At 38.0% G+C, this 26,660-nt stretch overlaps 1 protein-coding gene across 1 annotated transcript in view; it reads left to right on the forward strand.

Moving 5' to 3' along the window:
* DNAH12 (dynein axonemal heavy chain 12) overlaps nt 1–26,634 on the forward strand; it is a 189,930-nt gene extending 163,296 nt beyond the window's left edge. The window contains exons 62-75 of the mRNA XM_070359341.1: nt 3,450–3,608; nt 3,777–3,921; nt 5,717–5,867; nt 6,311–6,564; nt 6,762–6,902; nt 11,136–11,273; nt 12,553–12,786; nt 13,070–13,258; nt 15,051–15,154; nt 16,509–16,713; nt 21,095–21,232; nt 21,681–21,772; nt 24,744–24,811; nt 25,967–26,634. Of these exons, the coding sequence (XP_070215442.1) occupies nt 3,450–3,608; nt 3,777–3,921; nt 5,717–5,867; nt 6,311–6,564; nt 6,762–6,902; nt 11,136–11,273; nt 12,553–12,786; nt 13,070–13,258; nt 15,051–15,154; nt 16,509–16,713; nt 21,095–21,232; nt 21,681–21,772; nt 24,744–24,811; nt 25,967–26,157 (2,209 nt within the window). The 3' untranslated portion in view covers nt 26,158–26,634. The remainder of the gene's footprint in view (nt 1–3,449; nt 3,609–3,776; nt 3,922–5,716; nt 5,868–6,310; nt 6,565–6,761; nt 6,903–11,135; nt 11,274–12,552; nt 12,787–13,069; nt 13,259–15,050; nt 15,155–16,508; nt 16,714–21,094; nt 21,233–21,680; nt 21,773–24,743; nt 24,812–25,966) is intronic.
* The last annotated feature ends 26 nt before the right edge of the window (nt 26,635–26,660 follow it).

Below are 26,660 nucleotides of genomic sequence, written 5' to 3' on the forward strand. Positions count from 1 at the left end.
CCAGTAACACTCATCTGCTTTCTGTCTCCATAGTTATTCCTATTCCAGAAATTTTATGAATGAGATATTAGATGGCCCAGAATATGATTTATCTTTGTCAATGTTCTATGTGCTCTTGAAAAGACTGTGTAATTTTGCTGTTCTTGGGTGGAATGTTCTAAAACAGTCAAGAAGGTTAAGATGGTCCATATATCTTCTATATTCTTGTTGCTTTTCTATTTGTTCAATTATTGAGAGAGATCTGGAATCTCTGCAGAGATTTCTCCTGCAGTTCCATCAATACTACTTTGTGTTTTGACATTTTGTTATTAGATGTGTAAATGATTAGGACTGTTATATTGATCTGATAAATCTATTTGACCTTTTAAAATCCCTGGTAATACCATTGCTCTGAAATCTACTTTCTATGATATTATTGTAGCCCCTCCGGCTTTCTTTTGAGTACTGTTAGCATCGTATATATTTTTCCATACTTTTAACCTATTTGTTTTATATTTAAACTAGATTTGTAGATAGCATGTAGTAGGGGCTTACTTATCCAATCTGATAATCACTGCCTTTAATAAAATCATTTAGACTATATATATTTAATGAGATAATAGAGTTATATTTAAATCTACTGTCTTATGATTTTATTTTCTGTTTTGCCAATCTGTTCTTTATTGCATTTCCTCATTTTCTGTTTTTCTTTGACTATTTTTGTGATTCCAGTTTATCTCCTTTGTTCATTTATTAGCTATAATTTTATGTTTTATTATTTTAGTGATTTGTTAGGGTTATAGTATATCTTTTGATTTGCATATATATATGACAGGTATAAGGTAAAAGGTATAAGGGTAGAGAGAAAAGTATATATATATGTATATATATTTTTGTGTGTATGTATATATATATATTATATATATATATAAGACCTTAAAACAATATACTCTCATCTCTCCCTTGTAGCTTTTGTTTTATTGTTTTATATTTCACTTGTACATATGTTATAAAGCCTGCAGCACATTGCTCTTTTGCTCTAAATAGTCAATTATTTTTTAAAGAGACAAATTATAGGACAATACTTTTTATGTTTATCTTCTAGTTAACCATTCCTGATGCTCTTTATTCTTTTTTGTTGATTCAAATTTGCATCTCCTTGAAGCTTCCTTTAACATTTCTTATAGTATAAGTCTTCTGGTAATGGATCAGATCAGATCAGTCGCTCAGTCGTGTCCGATTCTTTGCGACCCCATGAATCGCAGCACACCAGGCCTCCCTGTCCATCACAAACTCCCAGAGTTCACTGAGACTCACGTCCATCGAGTCAGTGATGCCATCCAGCCATCTCATCCTCTGTCGTCCCCTTCTCCTCTTGCCCCCAATCTCTCCCAGCATCAGAGTCTTTTCCAGTGAGTCAACTCTTCGCATGAGGTAGCCAAAGTACTGGAGTTTCAGCTTTAGCATCATTCCTTCCAAAGAAATCCCAGGGCTGATCTCCTTCAGAATGGACCGGTTGGATCTCCTTGCAGTCCAAGGGACTCTCAAGAGTCTTCTCCAACACCACACTTCAAAAGCATCAGTTCTTCGGCACTCAGCCTTCTTCACAGTCCAACTCTCACATCCATACATGACCACAGGAAAAACCATAGCCTTGACTAGATGAACCTTTGTTGGCAAAGTAATGTCTCTGCTTTTGAATATGCAATCTAGGTTGGTCATAACTTTCCTTCCAAGGAGTAAGCATCTTTTAATTTCACGGCTGCAGTCACCATCTGGTAATGGATACTTTCAGGTTTTATAAACCTGAGAAAAATTCAGTGAATTTTTCTTTCAGATTTTAATATTTTTTTTTCTTTAATAGAAAATTATTTAATTAGTATACATGTGTTCCCCATCCTGAACCCTCCTTCCTCCTCCCTCCCCACACCATCCCTCTGGGTCGTCCCAGTGCACCAGCCCCAAGCATCCAGCATCGTGCATTGAACCTGGACTGGCATCTCGTTTCATACATGACGTTTCACATGTTTCAATGCCATTCTCCCAAATCTTCCCACCCTCTCCCTCTCCCACAGAGTCCATAAGACTGTTCTATACATCAGTGTCTCTTTTGCTGTCTCGTATACAGGGTTATCGTGATTTTAATATTTTATCTCTGGAAGTTTCATTGATTATTTTCTTTATATTGCCCAATTCTGTCTTCATTATGTTCATGTTTCACTTTCACTCCTTCAGCGTATTTATAATAGCTCTTTTAACATTCTCGTTGGCTTGTTATATCATCTCTACCACTTCTATGTCTGTATCTACATACTGATTTTTCTCCTGGTTATGGATGCTGTGAAGTTTACTTTGGTAAATGCTGGGTTTTATTATTATTATTTTATTATTAATATTTCTTTAAGAGCTCTAGATTTTATTCTGCTCTAGACTTTACTTTGCATGTGTTTAAATTATACTGAATCATTTGACCTTTTCAGGCCCTTTTCTTTTTACACTTTCTTACAGCAGTTTTAGAATAGACTTTATTCTACAGCTAGGTTAGCTCTACTAAAGTATAATCCCTCCAGTGTCACCACTGAACTGTCCTGGTGTTCAATCAAGATTCAAGTCTAGTTGGCAATAACTCATATCTTAAGTCCTGTGTGAGTTTCGATAGCTACTTAGTTTACAGCTCCCCAGATATTCTTTGCCTGGGTTCATAGAGTTTTACCATCCACATACATAACTTGGAATTTAATAAAAGAATCAAGAGGATATGTATGCAGATTTCTGGAGCTCCTTTTCCATGAATCTCCCTCCCTCTGGTACTGCTGCTGCTACGCTAAGTCACTTCAGTCGTGTCCGACTCTGTGCGACCCCATAGATGGCAGCTCACCAGGCTCCCCCGTCCCTGGGATTCTCCAGGCAAGAACACTGGAGTGCGTTGCCATTTCCTTCTCTAATGCATGAAAGTGAAAAATGAAAGTGAAGTCGCTCAGTCGTGTCCGACTCTTAGTGACCCCATGGACTGCAGCCTACCAGGCTCCTCTGCCCATGGGACTTTTCAGGCAAGGGTACTGAAGTGGGGTGCCATTGCCTTCTCCCACCTCTAGTACTCTGCCCACAAATTCCAGTCACCTCAGCCTTCCTTAACTCTGACCTCTTTCTCTTCAACTCCACAATACTCCTAGTTTCTGATTTTGATTTCCCCCTCCCCTGTTTTATAGTCTGAAAGGTGCCTCCAGGCAGATAGCTGGGGCAATCATAGGGATCACCTTGTCTCCCTTTTTTTTCAGGTACCACAGTCCTTCATTGGCTATTACAATTTCTAAAAATAATTGTTTCTTTGATTTTTTTTTCTGTTTTTTCTAGTTTTTAATAGCAGTAATATAAGTCCATTCTGATTGTTTTATCCATGCTATAGAAGCAGAAATTGACTTCATTTAATGTTAAAACAATTTACAACAGTCCTTATTTTGGGAACACAGGGCAAAGAAAGAGATTGAATACCAAGAACTGATGTTTCTTTTAACTGGAGGAGTAAGTCTTAAGAGTGCTGAGAAAAATCCTGATCCAACTTGGCTGCAGGATAAAAGCTGGGAGGAAATTTGTCGTGCAAGCGAATTTCCTGCCTTCAGAGGACTCAGGTACTTGTTTAAACATGATGACTTAGCACTGAATGGTGATGGGTAAATCTGTAATCTAGTGATCTTTAAAAAACAGTTATAAAACTGTCTTGATTCATCTCCTCATTCAATGATCTCTTTCAGTTTTTCTCAGTGAAAGGATAATTGTTAAGCTTTTCTTTCCGTTAGGGATCATTTTTATGACAATGTATCTGAATGGCGGGAGATCTATGCCAGTAAGGAGCCACACAATGCTAAATTTCCAGCACCAATGGATACAAGGCTAAATGAACTACAGAAAATAATCATTCTTCGGTGCTTAAGACCTGATAAGGTAAAAAACAGATGGGTTCTATTTGGAACCCAGATAATCTGCCATTTATAAAACACTAGGTTTAAAGTTACTATTATTTGGTACTTTAACCTTCATTTCAGATGCTCAGATGGGTTCACTGAGGTCCTTGGATCTGTAAATTTATAGTTTTCTTCAACTCGAGAAAAACTTTGGCTATTATTTCTTCAAATATTTTATGCCCATGATTTCAATTAAATATACATTACACTGCTTGATGAGGAGGGCATGGCAACCCACTCCACTATTCTTGCCTGGAGAATCCCCATGGACAGAGGAGCCTGGGGGCCTACAGTCCATAGGGTCATACAGAGGCTGACATGAGAAGTAACTTAGCATGCATACTACTTGATATTATACCACAGTTGTCTGATATTCTGTTAATTACTTTAAAATTTTTTGTATCACTTTGCCTCAGTTGGACAGTTTCTATTGTTGTCTTTAAATGTGGTGATTTCTTCTTTTGTAGTGTCGAATCTGCTATTGTTGTTCATTCGCTAAGTCGTGTCCGACCCTTCGAGACCCTGTGAACTGCAGCACACCAGGCTTCCCTGTCCTTCACTGTCTCCCTGAGTTTGCTCAAACTCATGTCCATTGAGTCAGTGATGCCATCCAACCATCTCATCCTTTGTCTGCCGCAAAGTAGACAGGCTCTAAATGGCTAAAAATCTGCTTATTTAGGCTATGTTTAAAACAGTTGAATATGTAATATTTTGAATTTAGTGCCAATGGACTTTTGAGCTAACAGGTTTTAGCCTACTGTGAAAAATAAACAATCTAGGGATGAGTACACAGAGGCTATTGATGTCCCATTTATTTAACCATCTGATAAGGATGGCTCAGATGGTAAAGAATCTTTCCTGCAGTGTGGGAGTGCTAGGTTAGGAAGATCCCCTGGAGTTAGGAAGATCCCTTGGAGAAGGGAATGGCTACCCACTCTAGTATTCTTGCCTGAAGAATCCCATGGACAGAGGAGCCTGACAGGTTAACAATCTGTGGGGTTGCAAAGAGTCAGACACAACTCAGCAACTAATTATAATCTGTATTTTTCTTATTTTTAAGTATTAGGGTATAGACTAAGCTTCTGTAACAAAGAGACCTAAAATACAGTAGCTTAAATGAAATAGAAGTTAATCTCCATCTTTCCTAAGAGCCCTGAGCAAATGCTTGAAAGCTGGCAGGGTACAGAGATTCTTAAGATCATCCAGGGACTCAAGTTTCTTTTCTCATGCTAGAGAAGTCTCCTGAAGTTTGGTCCTTGTCAGTGAGATTGAAGCTAGCTCATAAACACCACTTCTGTTGAACAGGAGAAGAGAGTGTTGAAAGCAAACAGTTTCCTTATAAAAATAGAATCTGGAAGCTCCATATATAATTTCTATTTGTATTTCTCTGACCAAAACTTGGCCACATCTTGCTGCATGAAAGGCTGGGAAAACTTGGGGTTCTGTTACCAATAGGAGACACAGAATGGGACAGTTTGCAGTCTCTGCTATACTGAATGAGATTGAACATCCTTTCACATGTTTAAGATCCATTTCTATTTCATTTTCTATAAACTGTTTATCTTCTTTGCCCATTTTCTCTTGGATTGTTAGTCTTGTCCATTACTTTATAGGTACTTTTTGTATATTAGGAAAACTAGTACTTTGCCTATCATATACTGCATGTTTTTCTTGTCCATTAGACTCAGAGTTTGCTCTTTGTCAGTTTTCAGGAAAAAAGTTGTTTTGTGAAGTAAAAATTACTCTAAAGATTGTATTTTTTCTCTCTTCAACAGATAACTCCAGCTATAACTAATTATGTAACTGACAAACTAGGGAAAAAGTTTGTAGAGCCTCCACCATTTGATTTGACAAAGAGTTATTTGGATTCAAATTGCACCATTCCCTTAATTTTTGTGTTGTCTCCAGGAGCAGATCCCATGGCCAGTAAGCATATACCATCAACTTTTGTTGTTGTTTAGTCACTAAGTTGTGTTCGAACCTTTTGTGACCCAATGTACTGTAGCCTGCCAGGCTCCTCTGTCCATGGAATTTTTCCAGGAAAGAATACTGGAGTGGATTGCAAGTTCCTTCTCCAGGGGATCTTCTGACCCAGGGATCAAACCTTTGTCTCCTGTGTTGGCAGGCGGACTCTTTGTACCTGAGCCACCAGGGAAGCCTACTGCCAACTTTAAGAAATTATAAATAAATTGTCTTGTTCAGTATCTATTTCCTGGATGATTATAAATCACTTAGTAAATTTGGTATTTATAAGGAAAAGTAATAACTAGAATTTTTCACAGTTAAATGCTTGTTATATACTGAAACATAAAGCATATTTTATAATTTTAGAATAAGCAGTGAAACCATTTATTTTTATGCCCTCTTAGGCCTCCTAAAATTTGCAAATGATAAAGCTATGTCTGGAAATAAATTTCAAGCTATTTCACTGGGACAGGGACAAGGACCCATTGCAACAAAAATGATTAAAGCAGCAATAGAGGAAGGAACTTGGGTTTGCCTACAGAATTGTCACCTCGCTGTCTCCTGGATGCCCATGTTAGAAAAAATATGTGAAGATTTTTCTCCTGAAGCCTGTAACTCATCCTTTAGGCTTTGGCTCACAAGTTACCCATCTCCAAAAGTATGTTTATTTCTTATGGATTTTAGTACATTTATTTGGTTAACTATTACACTGTATATCTTAAATGCTTAACATTACGAGGTTTTAAAAAATATTTCTGGAGTCCTCTCTTATACCTACTTTTAATCCACTACTGTATGCATTTTTAAGACTTGAGTGGTTATCTAGAGTAATGCTCTTTGTTTGTTCTGTCTCAGTTCCCAGTAACAATTCTACAGAATGGAGTCAAAATGACTAATGAACCTCCTACTGGTCTTCGGCTAAATCTTCTCCAGTCTTACCTCACTGATCCAGTTTCTGATCCTGAGTTTTTCAGTGGATGTGAAGGAAAGGAACTGGTAATATTCAGCCTCTGGAACTTTTAAAATGTGTTTTACAGTGAAAAATATGAGAACATAAATATTTTATTTAATACTAAACTTTACGCATTTCCTAAGAAGACAGAAATTGTACCTATCTTGCTCATCATTTTATTCCCAATAGTTTGTGTTCTGCTTCACGTGTAGTAGATATTCAAATAAATATTTATTGAGTGAATAATCTGTGGAAAATTCTGAAGGAGATGGGAATACCAGACCAGCTGACCTGCCTCTTGAGAAACCTGTATGCAGGTCAGGAAGCAGCAGTTAGAACTGGACATGGAACAACAGTCTGGAACAACAACTGGTACCAAATAGGAAAAGGAGTACGTCGAGGCTGTATACTGTCACCCTGCTTATTTAACTGATATGCAGAGAGTACATCATGAGAAACGCTGGGCCGGAGGAAGCACAAGCTGGAATCAAGATTGCTGGGAGAAATATCAATAACCTCAGATATGCAGATGACACCACCCTTATGGCAGAAAGTGAAGAAGAACTAAAGAGCCTCTTGATGAAAGTGAAAGAGAAGAGGGAAAAAGTTGGCTTAAAGCTCAACATTCAGAAAACTAAGATCATGGCATCCAGTCCCATGGATGGATGGCAAATAGATGGGGAAGCAGTGGAAAGAGTGTCAGACTTTATTTTTTTGGGCAAAATCACTGCAGATGGTGACTGCAGCCATGAAATTAAAAGATGATTACTCCTTGGAAGGAAAGTTATGACCAACCTAGACAGCATATTAAAAAGCAGAGACATTACTTTGTCAACAAAGGTTCATCTAGTCAAGGCTATAGTTTTTCCAGTAGTCATGTATGGATGTGAGAGTTGGACTGTAAAGAAAGCTGAGTGCCAAAGAATTGATACTTTTGAGCTGTGGTGTTGGAGAAGACTCTTGAGAGTCCCTTGGACTGCAAGGAGATTCAACCAGTCCATCCTAAAGGAGTTCAGTCCTGGGTGTTCATTGGAAGGACTGATGTTGAAGCTGAAACTCCAATACTTTGGCCACCTGATGTGAAGAGCTGACTCATTGGAAAAGACACTGATGCTGGGAAAGATTGAGAGCAGGAAGAGAAGGGGACGACAGAGGATGAGATGGTTGGATGGCATCACTGACTCAATGGACATGGGTTTGGGTAGACTCTGGCAGGTGGTGATGGACAGGGAGGCCTGGTGTGCTACAGTTCATGGGGTCGCAAAGAGTCGGACACGACTGAGTGAACTGAACTGAGTGAATGAATATATCTTAGTTTGTACAAAAGTCCAACAGTGCCTTTAGCAGTCTATTTTCACATTATTTTTTATTGTTTCAACAATATGTGTGTTAGGTACTAAATATAAGGCAGTGAGAATAAAATAGACACCACCACCACCAAAAAAAATCTGTCTTCATGGAAATTCTAATAATAATGTTTTGACATATTAATAACACTCTTCAGTGTTGTTGTTCAGTCACTAAGTCATGTCTGACTGTTTGCGACCCCATAAACTGCAGCATGCCAAACTTCCCTGTCCTTCACTATCTCTCTAAGTTTGCTCAAACTCATGACCATTGAGACAGTGATGCCATCCAACGACTCATTCTCTCTCACCTCCTTATTCTCCTGCCCTCAATCTTTCTCAGCATCAAGGTCTTCTCCAACAAGTCGGTTCTTTGCATCAGGTGGCCAAAGAATTGGAGCTTCAGCTACAGTACCAGTCCTTCCAATGAATATTCAGGGTTGATTTCCTTTAGGATTGACTGGTTTGATCTCCTAGCTGTCCAAGGGACTCTCAAGAGTCTTCTCCAACACCACAGCTCAAAAGCATCAATTCTTCAGTGCTGAGCTTTCTTTATAGTCCAGCTCTCACATCCATACATGACTACTGGAAAAACCATAGCTTTAACTAGACAGACTTTGTTGGCAAAGTAATGTCTCTGCTTTTTAATGTGCTGTCTATATTGATAATAACTTTTCTTCTAAAGAGCTAGCGTCTTTTAATTTCATGGCTGCAGTCACCATTTGCAGTGATTTGGGAGCCCAAAATAATAAAGTCTGTCACTGTTTCCATTGTTTCCCCATCTATCTGCCATGAAGTGATGGGACCAAATGCCATGATCTTCGTTTTTTGAATGTTGAGTTTCAAGCCAGCTTTTTCACTTTCCTCTTTCACTTTTATCAAGAGGCTCTTCAGTTTCTCTTTGCTTTTTACCATAAATAAGGGTGGTGTCATCTGCATATCTGAGGTTATTGATATTTCTCCCAGCAATCTTGATTCTAGCTTGTGCTTCATCCAGCCTGGCATTTCTCATAATGTACTCTGCAAGTAAGTTAAATAAGCAGGGTGACAATATATAGCCTTGATGTACTACTCCTTTCCCAATTTGGAACCAGTCTGTTGTTCCATGTCCAGTTCTAACTGTTGCTTCTTGACCTGCATACAGATTTCTCAGGAGGCATGTAAGGTGGTCTGGTGTTCCCATCTCTTTACGAATTTTCCACATTTTTTTGTGATCCACACAATCACAGGCTTTGGTGTAGTCAATAAAGCAGAAGTAGATGTTTTTCTGGAACTATCTTGCTCAGCCTTCTTTTATTTATCTTCTTCAGTGTGTCTGTTTGTAAAACAGTTTTGCACATGGTATTGAGGACAGTAGCAGTTCCAATAAATAGCACTCCTCTTCTCTACCCAAATTCTTACCAGTTAAGAAACAGGAAAAAAGTATAAATATATGGGAACCAAATTATAACCTTAATTACTGATATAGACTAGGTTGGAAGATTTGGATTATATCTGTGAACAAATGAACTTAATGTTACAGAACCCAGAATGAAGCAGATTTATCTACCCAGAGGAACAGAGGAAAACTTCCTTCCCAGCAGGAAGCTCACATCTAAGAAAGAAAAGGGAAAAGCTGAGCAAATCTTATTTGCTTAACTTTTCCCAAATTTACCCATTAGATAGGTACTCCTCTCTCTACCATTGAATTTAAGAACATAGAAAATCCAGGAGTGTTACATTAATTGATATTTCCCTACATGGAAGGAAGCATCAGTACTAAGAGAAAACCATCCTCTCCCTTTACACACATGCATACTATGGTATTTATCATATTTGCCTATTTGAACCGGAAAAAGAATGATATTGCAGATAAAGGGTCAAATTCTTTGGAAGCCAGCTTGTTTCTTTCTGCTTGATGATGCTCTGTGTGACCCCAGTCCTGAGCAATAATTTTGTTTGTAGCTCTGGGACAAAGGGAAGATATTTGTGATTTTAGCTGGAAAGAGGACTTAGTAGAGTGGAGAAGGTGGTATGGTGATCCTCCTACCCATCTTATGATTACTTCTTTATGTCTTCGATTGTGGAAAATCTTTTCTGCTATTCCTCAGGTTGTTCTCATAGATAGCTGCTCTATAAGCAGTGGTAACTTTGGTGCGTCAAGGAAGGAGATGAGTTCAGGATCTTCGTATTCTGCCATCTTGGCATGTCTCTCCAGCACTATTGCATTTTAATAATGTATAATGTTATTGCAGTTTGTCTAGCTTTGGAGGGTTTTGTTAAGTCATAAGATTTTTGTTTGTTTGTTTTAATATAAAGTGCCCACTGTTAACACTCTGGCTTCTTCCCCTCAGACTGTTCCCTGAAGGCACAATTACTCATTCTTTTCAGTGCCACAGTCCTGATCAGATTCTGTGTGATCCTTGCCCACCTGGCTAGTTTTCCTGCCAGATTACAAGCCCCTGGTAATTTGAGGCCTTGTTCATTCTTTTCTCTGTCCCCTCTGGTGAATGGCTCCAAGCAGACGCTCTGTTGCCTTTGGTGGCCTTGAACCCAGCCAGCTGTGGTGAGATCCATAGTAGGTTCTTAAAACGTGGAGTCTGTTTAAGCAGGGTTTGTATCTGTGGCTGATGGAGGGGGTGCTGAGGCAGTGTGGGAGCCGTTTGCTGTGTGGACACAGCAGTGAGGTCTGCTTAGGCCTCTATCCACAGCCTTCCAAACTGTCAGTGTACAAATGCAGACTAAGGGCAATGCATAAGTGTTTGTACAAGATGTAGAAGTTGTGAGATTAATATTTTTTATAGTGAGCATTGTTTTAGATAGTCTTTCTAAATAAAAGTTTGTAGAGATATATGATCATAGAATCTCACAATGAAAGGTCATCAGTCCCCCTCATTTTAATAACGGAAATCTGATCAGAATTTTCTCTTGTTGCATATTTTTGTCTTAAAGGCTTGGGAGAAGTTGCTGTTTGGAGTTTGCTTTTTTCATGCCCTTGTGCAGGAGCGAAAGAAATTTGGTCCTCTTGGGTGGAATATTCCATATGGATTTAATGAATCCGACTTACGCATCAGTATTCGACAACTACAGGTAAAATTAGAAAGACTAATGTTGATGGGGGATTACTGTGTTCCAGGCCCTAGGCAATTCCCTTTGCTTAGAATAACATTCATTTCTCCCAACAACACGAATAGTTGGCTGGATGGCAGTAATAATTATAATTTTGGCTTACAAAGGATATTTTTCCATCTGAGTTTTTCTGCCGCAAATAATGGGAACCTTGATTCAAACTGGCTTAATCCATAATGAAACTTTTTATCTCACGTGAAAAAGAGTTGCGGAGGAAAGACAGACTCTGGAGGGGGTTTTTCAACAAAAGTGTTGCTATCAAAGACCCTAGTTCTTTCTTTTGGCAGTGCCCTCCTCAGTGTTGGCTTTGTATAGGTCCTCACTATACGCTCCTCTTAGCTTCCTCTCAGTTAAATCAACAATTTACCTCTATCAGTCAACAAAAACAGTAGAAAAGGAATCTATTGAAAGAATATTGTGTAGGTCGCAGAATCACCAAGATGGCTGGACAGCCATGGCATGCAGTGTCATATCTAGAATCGTACCATATCTGGTGAGAGCGTTCCTTCTACCCCTGTTACATATTAGACACTGCAGCTCTCATAGGTGCCACTGAGACTTTCATCTGCTATGAGGTCATCAAAAAAGATCTTTTGCTGTCCCTGCTTCTTTGCACACTAAACTCCAGTTCAGTCCAGCACGGCTGCATCTGAGATTCCAAGCCCAGGTCACAGGCCTAGGCTTTAGCCAAAGGGGACTGAGAAAGTGAGCGATTGGTTGTTTTCAGTTTCTGTAGACTTGCAGTGAAACATGAGACGCATGAGATGGTCAGCATCCTCCAACAAACAAACAGAGGAACAAATGTCCACTATGAGTTCCTGCTCACTCAGACTTTGAACTAGGCACATTACTTACATTATCTGCATGAATTCTAATCCTCACAGCAACACTGTATGGTGGGTATTATGCCTGTTTTGGAGGAAACCAAAGCTAAGAAGTGAATTTACCCATTGAGGTAGGATTTGAACTTCAAGTCTGTCCAACTCCAGTACTTTCCCATCATTTCTGTCATGTTTTACCAACCATATCAATCCAACTAGAGAACCACAGGATACTGTATATTCTGCCTCTTTGCTGTGATAAGGGCCTTAACAACACGAGGCTTTAAAACAACCCTGATGATAGTTCTTCCAGCCCCACTTCCATGTGTATAGACTGATCAGTGATTGATTGATTGATTGAATGGAAATGAAGGGAAATACACTATGGTTTTTCTCATTTCATTTTTGCTTTGTTTCAGCTATTTATCAATGAATATGATACAATTCCATTTGAAGCGATCTCTTACCTGACTGGGGAGTGTAACTACGGAGGAAGAGTGACAGATGACTGGGACAGACGTCTCCTCTTAACCATGCTGGCTGACTTTTATAACCCACACATAATCGAAAACTCTCATTATAAGTTTTCTCCTAGCGGAAACTATTTTGCCCCTCCCAAAGGCACTTATAATGAATACATTGAATTCATTAAGGTAACTGATGTCACTGAAAATAGGGTTAGATTCAAGTGTGATTTTCTTAAAAGCAAATAGTGAAGTAGTCCCCCGTAATGTAAAAAATTAGACAAGTCTTAGGTACAATCAGCTTTCAATACAGTGTTTTTGTTTCTCGTAGTTACTGAGACTTGGAAAAGTTTGATCCCTCTGTTGTTTGATGTTTAGTTGATTTTTAACCCTTTTCGGTCTGCACATGTCTACCTTATGAATTAACGTACCCAATTAAACTGTAATGCTTGTTGAATTTATTTTCTGGTAGAAACTTCCTTTTACTCAACACCCTGAGATATTTGGATTACATGAAAATGTTGATATCTCCAAAGATCTTCAACAAACGAAAGTCCTCTTTGAGTCATTGCTCCTCACCCAAGGAGGCTCCAAACAAACAGGATCCTCAGGAAGCACTGACCAGATTCTACTAGAAATTACCAAAGATATTCTCAACAAGGTAATATTTAGCTTAAAATGTGTTTCTTGGAATATAACATAAATCAAAATGGGACTGAAATGTCAATCTGAAAACTCCAGGTAGCAACATTATGCCTGAGTGATATACTTTGCTTTTCTGAACATTAGTTTCCAAACTAGAAAAGTGGTGATGACAGTGCCACCTGTGTAAGGTTCTTGTGAACATTCAGGGTATCGTTAATTTGAAGCGCTTTGCATAATGCCTGCAAATATTAAGTTCCTAGTAACTAGAGTTGTGGAGCTACTGAATATATGATTTCTTATCATTTCTAAATAAAAATGGTGGACCTACTCTTTTTTTAAATGGGGGAAACTGTCTGAACTTGCTGATTCAAGAATGGAATGCTGTTTAATCTATACTTCAGAAGTGAGGAGGCACAGGGAGGTAAGAGCAGCACTAAATTAGCAGCTACAGCTTCTCCTCCCATACTGCATTCCAGTGTACTTAGCCCTGGGAGAATGAAATGGTGTTCTCTTTCCTCACTTTTTTCTGCCTTAAATTGAATAAGGAACTACTAAGAGGACTTTATAGCCCCAAGCAGAGATCTTCACAGCTCCTCTCCAGGATGAGCACTATAATTATCCCCATGTTTCAGCATCAGGCACTCTGACAGAGCACAGCCTGACCCTGCTCCATCTGCCTTGTAAGTCCTCAGATGGCACCTATCCTCCTCTCCCAGTCAGTGCCCTTGCCTTACACCACTCCTTAAGTAGAGCCTACTCAGACCTAGAAGCTTCAGTCTGGCTGTGGTCACTGGAGACAAGTAGTGAGCATCATTGCCTGCTGCCCTAGTGTGAAAGCACACCAACGTTCTCCCGCCTCTACCTATGGACTGCTACTTCTCACCCCAGACCCTCCTGCTTGTGTGATTTATGTCTTTGGGGAAAGGTTCTTGTCCTCCCAAAATGGTGGCTCTTACAAGACCCCAGTAAGAAGTTACCTGGCGGTGGCATATGGGACTTAGTTGGTGTAGAATGGTTGTGCTGACCAACCACTGGTGTCATACTTTGAATGATGCTGCCTAGTGTGACTTAGAATTCTTTTGCACCACCAAGGGCCATCACCTGGGGACGGTCTGGATGCTCAACTTTTTAGTTTGGCACCTTCCTCATAGGGAAATTTCTCGTAGGGAAATTCCTCTAAGAGTGCAAATGCCAGTGTCAGGGGGCTTGCTTATACCCCCAAAGTCCTCGTTATCACTTCTTCTCAACCGTCTCTGAGATGCCTCATTAAAATCAGATACTCAGTGACTTTCTTTCTCCCTAAGCCCTGGAACCTTGCTACACTTACACATTAATTATTTGGTAGTGGTGTAAACAAAGCTATTTTGAGCCTGTTGATAATTTGTTGAAATAAATATAAAACAGTTGTGAAATGATATATCAGTTTTATTAATGGAAAATAAAATCCAATTTACAAAAGAAAATTACACAGCTTTTTAGAAATATATATCTTCTACTCAGTGCTATATCCTATAGGAAAGAGCATGGGCCTTAGTGTTAGAGACCTATGGATTTGAACAGACTGCTTCTGAATTGTGTACCTTTAGGCATTTGCTTCACCTCTCTGTACTTAAATGTTCTTATCTGTAAAATGGAGATAATAATGGCCACCTGAAACTGTATGGCAAGGATTACATAATATTTGGAAAGCACTTAACATAATTCTTGGCACATAGTAAATGCCTAATGTTAACTATTATTGATATTATAGCCGAATGACACTGTTCATTTTGAGAGTAATACGTGATCTTCAAATTTTATTCTCTTAGCTACCAAGTGACTTTGACATTGAATCAGCACTGCTCAAGTATCCTGTGAGATATGAAGAGAGCATGAATACTGTGTTAGTGCAAGAAATGGAAAGATTTAACAAGTAAGGAGCTCTACACCCAGTGATTCAGAAAGCTACCAGCCAAAGTTGATAAAAAGATACACCAGTATTGAATCAAAATTTTAAGAAAAAATTATCAAAACTTGCCATTTTGTTAGAATTTGTCTCCTTTTTTAGAGTTGCATACTGCCCCAGAAGGGAGCATACCTTTTCTAATGTAAAATGATGATGAAAAAAGAGATCTGGTTAAAAATATTCATTAATCGTAATTTTTCATCTATCCATTGCTCTTCTCCTCAGGAAATAAAGCTGGAATGACCTTTATCTAAGCCTATGTGTAGATACATATTTAGTCATTTTTCTGCCCACTTTCTTCCTAAGTCTAATCTAGATTGGTAGGTACCCTAAAATAGCAAGCAGATTATTTGCTTTAAATTTTTAAATTGAATTTTCTAAAGCTCAATACTGGCTTAAGGAATGGAGAATTGTTTTGGTTATGAATTTTCTAGTGTTTCCAAGTTTAACTTTCCAGACTTTTTAAAATAAGACATATTAAAACCCTATGATGCCTTAATGAATTTAGTATCTCTTATACAAAGACTTATACATCTTATACATCTAGACTTGCCTGGTGGCTCAGTTGTAAAGAATCTGCCTGCCAATGTAGGAGACATGGGTTTGACCCCTGGGTCAGGAAGACCCCCTGGAGAAGAAAATGGCAACCCACTCTAGTATTCTTCCCTGGCAGATGCCATGGACAGAAGAGCCTGGCAGGCTCCAGTCCGTGAGATCACAAAAAATCAGACACGACTGAGCAACTAAACAGCAACAACAATACAAAGACCATATGTGTTTGTACATAATAACATATTGTCTCTCAGTTGTTTAGGCTTATAGCCCAAAACCCTCACTTGAGGTATATTTATGATGTTCTTAGAATTTGGGACCTAAGTGAGAAGCAAAGTACTTATAAGGGTATGAATGAATATACACTTTAGATTTTTATGCAGTGTTTCCAAAGTTTCAACCATTGCATTGTGCCTTTATAACTCTTCCCATATTTGCATGTCACCTGTAACATTATTTACCTGATACTTTTCCTTAAATAATTCTCTGTTTAAATTAGCCTGGTCTTAAGCAATAATACCCAGAAAGCAATTTTGATGTGCAAGTTATATTATTTTCTATATTTAAAATGCATATGTAATAATTAAAATGAAAAATGTTCATCCAAGTATCACCTAAAATTACCTTACATTATGAAATGGGAGGTGACCAAATTTTGGGAAATACTCCCATAAAACCGTGAATGATATCCTACTCTTTCTTCTGGATGGACTGTATATTGATATTTATTATCATATATATGATGATGACACAATTGCTTTCCTTGCAGCTTAATTAAAACTATACGCAACACTCTACGGGACCTTGAAAAAGCTATTAGGGGTGTGGTCGTGATGGATTCTGCGTTGGAGGCACTGTCTGGCAGTCTGCTTGTTGGAAAGGTTCCAGAAATATGGGCGCAACGCTCATACCCAAGTCTTAAACCCCTAGGAAGTTACATCACAGATTTTCTAGCCCGGCTGAACTTTTTACAGGTTAAAAGTTGTATATAATTTATACATACTATTTCATTTTTCTGCTTGACTGGAGAGATACTAAAAATTGCCCGTGGTCACTTGAATGTCTCTGAGTTAGATGAAATGGATAAGTAGTTTCATGGTAATCTAACCGAAATTTTAGGGTATTGAGAAGTACACGTATTTGAAAGTGATTAAAATGTTATGTTACCCAAACTCAAGTAACACGTGACAGTTATATTTCTGAAGATTCTGTTTGTGGTTTCTGTGACCACAACTTGGTCTTATGATTTTGATGCTGACAGTAAATTACAAAAAAAGCCTGAGGCTTGGATTAATCAGTAATTGGCCATTATATAGAAATCAGTGCATCTTATCTCTTATCTCATAAAGCCAGGGAAAAGGTGAGTGCTTTGAAATCTCTAAGCCCTTCACCCCCCAAACTCACAGGTAAAGGATATGTGGGCAGCACAGTGTTTTCCTCCACAGCTCCTCTGCTTCTCCCCACCCTATGGTTGATGCTTACATGGGGCTAGTTGGTGGGGAGAGCCCCCAGAATACGTTTTGGAAATTCATATATATGATCTTTCAGTTTTCAGTTGCCGCTTTATTATATGAAAGCTCTATTAGTTTTACTACAGAAGCTAATAATAAAACAGCCATATTTGTGAAGATGTGGATAGAGAGGCTTTCTCATACACATCCCTTTTTAATTTTTGCCAATCTGATAGGTCAGTCATATCTTATTGTTTCAAGTTGAGTTTCTTTGATTTTTAGTGAGTCTGTGCTTCTTTTTGTATGTGTACTTGCCATTTGTATTCATATCTTCTCCTGTGAATTGCTGTTCATCTCCTTGATCAATTTTTCATTGGACTATTTTTGTTTCTTTTTATAAAAATTTTAAAGGTCACTTTCCATTTACAGTTATTACCAAATGTTGGCTTTATTCTCCACGTTATACCAATATCCTTGAGCCGGTCTTAGCACCCAATAGTTTGTGCTTCCCAGTCCTCCATCCCTATACTGCTGCCCGTCCCTCCAGCTGGCAACCACTAGTTCTCTGTTTTTGTGAGTCTGCTTCTTTTTTTTTTCTGCTATATTTACTTAGTTTGTTGTATTTTTTAGATTCCATATATAAGGGACATCATACAGTATTTGTCTTTCTTTGTCTGACTTATTTCACTTAGTATAACGTATTTCAAGTCCATCTTTGTTGCTTCAAATGGCAAAATTTTATTCTTTTTAATGGTCAAGTAGCATTCCATTGTATGTGTATACCCGGTCTTCTTTATCTATTGATGGGCACTTAGGCTGCGTCCACATATTAGCAATCGTACATAATGCTGCTATGAACATTGAGGTGCATGAATCTTTTCAAACTAGTGTGTTTTTTTCCCCCAATATATATCCTAGAGTGGAGTTTCTGGGTCATATGTTAGTTCTCCTTTTTAGTTATTTGAGAAACCTCCATACTGTTTTCCATACTGCCTGCATCAATTTACATTCCCATCAACTGTGTACAAGGGTTCCCTTTTCTTCACATCTTCACCAACATTTGTTATTTATGTTCATTTTGGTGATAGCCGTTCTGACAGGTGCAGGGTGGTATCTCATTGTGGTTTTGAATTTGCATTTCTGTGATGATTAGTGATGTTGAGCATCTTTTCATGTACCTGTTGACCATCTGTATCTGCTGTTCGGAAAAATGTCTGTTCAGTTCTTCTGCCCATGCTTTAATTGGGCTGTTTGTTTGATGTTGAGGTGTATGAACTACTTATATATGTTGGGTACTAATCTCCCATTGGTCGTATCATTTGCAAATATTTTCTCCCATTCAATAGGTTGTCTTTTCATTTTGTTTATAGTTTCCTTTGCTATGCAAAAACTTTAAGTTTAATTAGGTCCCATTTGTTTATTTTTGCCTTTATTTCTTTTACTTTAGGAGACAGATTCAAAAAAATCTGCTGCGATTTATGTGCAAGCCTGTTCTGCCTGTGTTTTCCTCTAGGAGTTTTATACTGTGTGGTCTTACATATAGGTCTTTAATGCATATTGAGTTTATTTTTTTGTATGGTGTTAGAGAATGTTCTAATCTCATTCTTTTACATGTGGCTGTCCAGTTTTCCCAGTAATAATTATTGAAGACACTGTCTTTTCACCTCCTAATGGTTCTTAGAATTAACAAATTAAACAAATGAGTGGTCTGGAGGTTTTTTCCCCCCTTTTCTCATTTCTCTCTCACTGTTCACCCTGCTTATCTTCCTTTCCTCCAGCCTGTGCCTTTTTTTTTTTTTTTAAGTTTTTTGCACACTGGCTGGCATCTCAGATTAAATCCAGGATCCAACATTTAGTATGTATGTGACTTTGAAGAAGATACTCATCTTTTTGCACCTTGATTTCCTCATTGGCAAAATGGGAGGAATAATACCTAACTCACTGAATTATGGACTAAATGAGGTGATGCATGTAAATCACCTAGCTCCTGGCATGCACTAAACAGTAAATGGTAGCTAGTTCAGAGATTTTATGGATATGTAAGTAGCTGACCCAGACATTCATGACATTCTTGGCTAAATGAAGACCTGAAGTGAGCAAGGGAATGTTCTATATACTTGCTTTCTGGGTTCTTACAGCTTTCTCTGCATGGGGCTCGTTCTGCCTGGCTTGTACCCTTACTGAGCTCCATCTCTTTCTTTACCTCTTCTTGATCTGGCAGCTTGTACAGTTGCAGCATCTCCAGCAGTGGTTTGTTCTCTTCTTCCCAGGAAGCAAAGCTGACTCCTTCCCATAGTGTGCTGCTCACTCAGAGACAAAGTTCATTTTATTGATTCATCTGTTCATTCAGATGTGAATTGAGACTCACTTTGTCAAAAGCATCTTGTCGTTAGACAGGGTTGCCAGGTTGCCTTCAGTTTGCCAATAGCCCTCAGATGATAACCTATGTAATTCAGTATAGTAAGGGATGTGTCATAAAAGACCAACATGTAAAATACTCCGGGAATTCAAAAAAGGGAGAGAGTTTTTTTAACATAAGAAAGCAGATGGTTTTTGGATGAGGTAGCATGTGAGCTGGTCTAAAGGATGAATGGTTTTGAACACTGCAAATAAAGGAAGAGGGCTTAGAGACACCTGGATGATGAAAGATAGTATATCATTTAGGATTGATTATTTAGTAAAATTTTTGATAAAAGCAAAAATTAAATTCATTCCCTCATGTAACTGAAAAATCCAGGAAGTAAAGTGACTCCAGGCAGCTTTTTACCTGGGATGCAAATGCAGTTACCTGATCCTGGCATCTTGCCCTTCATCGCTTGGCTTCATTCTCTGTGGGTTAACTCCACTCTATGTTCTTGTTTGATGGCAGCAGGATAGCAATAGAAGCTCTGGCATCATATCCACAAAACTGTTTAGAGTGAATCTTTTCCCCCAGAAGTCCCAGCAAGAGTCTGTACATCTCTGGCTTTGATTGGGTTACATGTCCATTCCCGAATCAGTCACTATGACTGGAGTATGATCAGCTTGGCATGAATCACATGCCCACTCCAGAAGGTAGAGCTCCACCACCAGAGTGGTGTTCCCGTTGAAATGTTAGGAGGATTCATCCCATAGAGGGATATAAGAGTCATACCACTTTCAGATAAACAGAAAAAACAACAGAAGTTTACCAACTGCAGAGAAGAGGCCACCATTTGATCAGAATGTCAGATGTTTAAAGGGGAACTAAAAGGGATAGATATATAAATACAATTTGGGACCAGCTTATGAAGTATCTTGAATGGGAGACTTGAGGTGTTTTAGGCTTTACTTTGGTAGGGTAGTAGTAGATCACTGAAGTATTGTATGAGATGTTGAGCCATCCAAACCATGCATGGAGAGGTGTACTCTGGCAGCATCATTATAGATGTATTGAACAGAGAAAGGGAAGAAACAAAAAGAGGTACACATGATTGGGAAAGAAGACCAGGGTATCTAAAGTGGAGCCAGAATCGTGGTGTGGAGGCAAGGAGGTTAAGAGAATCAAGGAATTGGAACCAATACATGAGGGCTGTAGTTAGACAATATATAGGATTTCTAAAGATGGCTGCTTTTGAGTGGGATTAAGTAATATAGTAAACCCTCAAATAATTTAATTTGCCTTTTTACAGAAGATTTTAATCTTTCACAACAAGTAAAGTTTGTTTTATTCAGGTTAATGGTAAAATTAGTTTGAATTTCCCAAGAAGAGTAACTAGAAGGGATAAAGGTAGGAGGGCCAATAAAGGTTGTATGTTTGGTGTCAGGAAAGAGAGTCCCGTGATGGAAAGTGTGGGCAGCATACACAGAAACCAGAATCAGTAATTGTATGTCAGGTAATTCTTGAGGAAGTAAAAGGAACATAATGTTTGTTTTTCCTTTATAGGACTGGTATAATTCAGGAAAACCTTGTGTGTTTTGGCTCTCAGGCTTCTTTTTTACCCAAGCCTTTTTAACTGGAGCAATGCAGAATTATGCCAGAAAATATACCATCCCTATTGACTTACTGGGATATGAATTTGAGGTACAGTAAACTCCTTAAACTCCAGAGCATATCATTACTTCAAAGGCATGTATTTAAGCAAGGAGGACATGAAGAATTCATATTTTTATTGCCCATTGCAAATAATTCTTCTTCTTTCCATTCTTTGTATTTATGAAGAAAGTATATAGTATTTGCCTTGCTGTCTCCATGAGAGAATTTTTATACATCTCAATATTCAATTCAAATAATCCAACACTGCTTTTCTATTTTAGCAGAAATCAATATGATGTACAGTAAAACCAGATAAAATGCTTTAAAAAGAACTGTATTATTTTAAAATTACATTTCACTGAGAAAAAAGTATAGTTTAAGAAGCTATTTTATGGACAAGTTTCTCTGAACGTGTTCTGAAAATTTAGGTAATACTTTCTTTATGAGACATTTACCTAGGGAGGAAATCTCTACTAGCATTTGTTTCTGCCTTCAGGTTATTCCTTCTGATACCTCTAAGGAAGCACCAGAAGATGGTGTTTATATCCACGGATTATATCTTGATGGAGCCCGCTGGGACAGAACAAGGTCAGTAGTTTCAACTGCAAAGACTCTTTAGTAGTAGCTGAATCATAGGTGAGATAAGCTGTCTGCTGCCCTTCACCCCTGCCATCCTCCACAGCCAAAAGGCTTCTTCTAGAGAATATGACAAGTAATAAGTAATATTAGAATTCTTGCCATAAATCATTATTCAGGCTGCAGCAATTAGTAAGTGAGTAATTTTAGATTCTGAACAATTTTGAGTTAATATTTCAATGGACTTACCAGTAGAAAAGTTAGTTGAATTTATTTTCCTTCTTCTGTTTTATGAGTTAACTTCTGTTTTGTAATGTGTAGGAGCACCTCACTTTTAAATAGTTTACAGTTATAGTAAAGTTCTCATTTCTACGGGTGAACGGAAAACTTTTTCTTATATTTTGAAGACATAATAAATAAATATTTAGAATACTGAGGGAATACCCTGGCTGTCCAGTAGTTAGAACTTGGCACTTTCACTGCAGTGGCCCAGGTTCAATCCCTGGTTGGGGAACTAAGATCCCACAAGACATGTAGCACAGCCAAAATAAATAAATACTGAATTTCCAGCATAGGAAACTAATCAATGCTTAGATTTGTGTGTGTGTCTATGTAGACAGATAAGAGAGAAAGGGAAAGATTATTTCCCTTGGAGCTCTGCTCTTTAACAGTCCATTGCTATTTCCAGAGTCAGGGTTAGACTTTCCTATCAAGGAGGGGTTAAAAGTCAAGGCAGGGAAAGTTGCTTAAGGAGCATGAAGTCAACATCTTTATTAGAGAAATGCAAATCAAAATCACAATGAGGTACCATCTCACTCCGGTCAGAATGGCTGCTATCCAAAAACCTACAAACAATAAATGCTGGAGAGGGTGTGGAGAAAAGGGAACCCTCTTACACTGTTGGTGGGAATGCAAACTAGTACAGTCACTATGGAGAACAGTGTGGAGATTCCTGAAAAAACTGGAAATAGAATTGCCATATGACCCAGCAATCCCACTGCTGGGCATACACACTGAGGAAACCAGAATTGAAAGAGACATGTGTACCCCAATGTTCATCGCAGCACTGTTTATTATAGCCAGGACATGGAAGCAACCTAGATGTCCATCAGCAGACGAATGGATAAGAAAGCTGTGGTACACTATGGAGAACAGTGTGGAGATTCCTTAAAAAACTGGAAATAGAACTGCCTTATGATCCAGCAATCCCACTGCTGGGCATACACACTGAGGAAACCAGAAGGGAAAGAGACACGTGTACCCCAATGTTCATCGCAGCACTGTTTATAATAGCCAGGACATGGAAGCAACCTAGATGTCCATCAGCAGATGAATGGATAAGAAAGCTGTGGTACATATACACAATGGAGTATTACTCAGCCATTAAAAAGAATACATTTGAATCAGTTCTAATGAGGTGGATGAAACTGGAGCCTATTATACAGAGTGAAGTAAGCCAGAAGGAAAAACATAAATACAGTATACTAACGCATATATATGGAATTTAGAAAGATGGTAACAATAACCTGGTGTGCGAGACAGCAAAAGAGACACTGATGTATAGAACAGTCTTATGGACTCTGTGGGAGAGGGAGAGGGTGGGAAGATTTGGGAGAATGACATTGAAACATGTAAAATATCATGTAAGAAACGAGTTGCCGGTCCAGGTTCGATGCACGATGCTGGATGCTTGGGGCTAGTGCACTGGGACGACCCAGAGGGATGGTATGGGGAGGGAGGAGGGAGGAGGGTTCAGGATGGGGAACACATGTATACCTGTGGCGGATTCATTTTGATATTTGGCAAAACTAATACAATTATGTAAAGTTTAAAAAAAAAAAAAAGCTGTGGTACATATACACAAGGGAATATTGCTCAGCCATTAAAAAATACATTTGAATCAGTTCTAATGAGGTGGATGAAACTGGAGCCTATTATACGGAGTGGAGCAAGCCAGAGAGAAAAACACCAATACAGTATACTAACACATATATATGGAATTTAGAAAAATGGTAACGATAACCCTGTATGCAAGATAGCAAAAGAGACACAGATGTATAGAACAGTCTTTTGGACTCTGTGGGATGATCTGAGAGAATAGCACTGAAACATGTATATATGTGAAACAGATCGCCAGTCCAGGTTTGATGCATGAGACAGGGTGTCAGGGTTGGTGCACTAGGATGACCCTGAGGGATGGGATGGGGAGGGAGGTGGGAAGGGGGTTCAGGATGGGGAACACAGGTACACCCATGGCTGATCCATGTCAATGTACGGCAAAACCCACTACAATATTGTAAAGTAATTAACCTCCAATTAAAATAAATAAATTTTTTAAAAAAAGAAGGAGCATGAAGGTGGTTCTACAGAGATGGTTCTAAGACTGGGATATGAGGAGAGTTAGCTACACATAGCTCATGTGATTATTTCTCTTTTCATTTTCTTCATTCTCATGATGTTTCTCTTAACTTACTTTTTCTTATGTATGTATTCATCTTTTCATTTCTTTCTTCCTTCCATCTTATAAGCAAACAAATACGCAATGTAACATAAGAAAGATAGACTACATTTTCTATATAGAAAGCTCTATATTTGAATCCGGACACTGGTACTTAAGAACTCTGTTACTGTGAGAAAAGTACTCAGCCCCTCTGAGTCTCCACTCTTCATCTGTGAAATAGGAATTGGAATGGGGCCAAGACTACCGTGAAGGTCAAATATAACAGCATAGTGTTTGCCTCATGGACATTACTTTTAAAGTGGCAGTAATTGATATTTGTCTACTATTTAACACATTACCTTTCCATAATTTTCTTCTGTTTTTCTCAATTCTTCATTGCCTTTTACTTGGTTTTGTTTTGACATTTTTTTCCCTGCATATCTCTGGTCCTCTCTTGTATTAAAAGCCAATGTCTAAGTCACAATTTCTAAGATGCAGATTTTGTTTTACTTCTAATAAACATCTGTCAATTTCTCTTCACAGTGGATTGCTTGCTGAACAGTACCCCAAACTTCTGTTTGACCTGATGCCCATCATATGGATAAAACCAAGTAAATATATTTCTAACAAAACTTTGTAGAGTTGTATGGAGCATAATGATAGATATTTTTAACTGCTTTCCAATTAAGTCTCTGCTCAGACCTATTAGAATTTGTTCAATTATAGTAAATATTGATTTAATGTTTATATTGGAAATACATTATTCTCCCTTTTTGTGTTGCATTTTTATTATTTTATGACTATTATTTCGCCCCTTTTTGCTCTTATCACATGGGATATAACATTTTCTTTGCCCCTCCCCTTCACTTCTCCTTTTTCCAAGTCTAGAGCTTCCCATCAATATTTTGATCCTGAAGTGCCTTTGTACACATCTTAGAGACACAAACAGGTTTGACACATAGTCTCCAGTTATTGACTAGAGTCTTCTGGCTATAAGAAACTCCTAGGCCTAGGAACCAGCCAGGTGACCCAAGCCACTAGGGGTGGAGACCAGCTTTGCCCCCTTTAAAACCTACTTGCTTCTTCCTTTTTGCCATCATCATTTTCCCACCAAATGTGAACAATTGAGGCTCATTCTTTTGTCCTTCCTCTCTATTTTTTAAAAATTTTCAAATAACTGTAAATGAAAACATTTACAAATCACCCAATTACCACTCAACCTATTAAGTGTTTTTATTTCTAAAGCAGTTCATTTTGTAACTATGATGAGGCCTCAGTTTAGAAAGATTTCTAATATCTCATATCTGGCTTTGCAAGGATTATGTAGAGATTCTTTTTGTGAGTTAGTGTATATTTCTGAATAATAACCTAGTGAAAACCAATAGTAACTTCAATTTCTTCTAATTTATGGATTTCTTATATTAGAACTCTAAGCAACTATGTTTCTATTTTTGCATCTCCCCCATTACCTATGCTGTGTTTTGTTTCTCCTTCTTATCTCCTAAGTCCTCTTGAGTGATCAAGAGGACTAAGTGATCAGGTCTTTAAAATCACGTACCATATTGAAATCACTTACATTGTTTCATAACCATAATTATATGCCAACTATGAAAAAAGAAAAGCCAAAACAACTTTAAAATATTCAAATATCATAATCATGATCTGAGATTTAGTAGTGGTCATTTTATTACAAGATAAATAGTTGTTCTTTTAGTAGCAGTGACTGTTTTTCCTTTATCAAATGACTGTATTTCCTTTTTTTCAAGCTATAAAGTCTAAGATCGTGAAGTCGAATGCCTATGTCTGTCCTCTTTACAAGACAAGTGAACGTAAAGGAACTCTTTCCACCACAGGACATTCTACTAACTTTGTCATTGCAATGTTGTTAAAAACAGACCAACCTACTCAACACTGGATCAAACGTGGGGTTGCTTTGCTTTGTCAATTAGACGACTAAATTGGACAACTTCATAAAACATCTGAAAGAAGTTACAAAAAAATTGCCTTTGCTTACTTGAAAATATATACATTATAAAACCCAAGTATCTTGGTGTAATTCTTTTCAGTGATCTTTGTGAATGGTCTTTACATTGTTCTCGTCCGTGATATACCACTCTCGATTGCAGTACAGCCCTCCAGATGGATTCTTGAGACCACAGACAACTGTGAAGAAAAACATGAAATGTGTATTTGGAGTCATATGGAAAATCTTTGAAACTTTTATTTAGTTCCTTTTTTTAGTTTGATATATATGTGAAAAACAGATTTGGGAAGACTAGCTGGATAAAATTTTAACTAATATCAAAAATTAACTTTTTCACAAGTGTTAAGTCATTTCATCAGCTTCAGTAATAATTTACTTTCTACTCAACTATTGTGATTATACACAAACATTTAAAATGCATAAATTATAAATAAGGAAAACGCTGAAACAATTTCAGAACTAAACCTCTTCTGTCT

Source organism: Bos mutus, chromosome 22 (assembly GCF_027580195.1).
Source record: "Bos mutus isolate GX-2022 chromosome 22, NWIPB_WYAK_1.1, whole genome shotgun sequence".
Lineage (NCBI taxonomy): Eukaryota > Metazoa > Chordata > Mammalia > Artiodactyla > Bovidae > Bos > Bos mutus.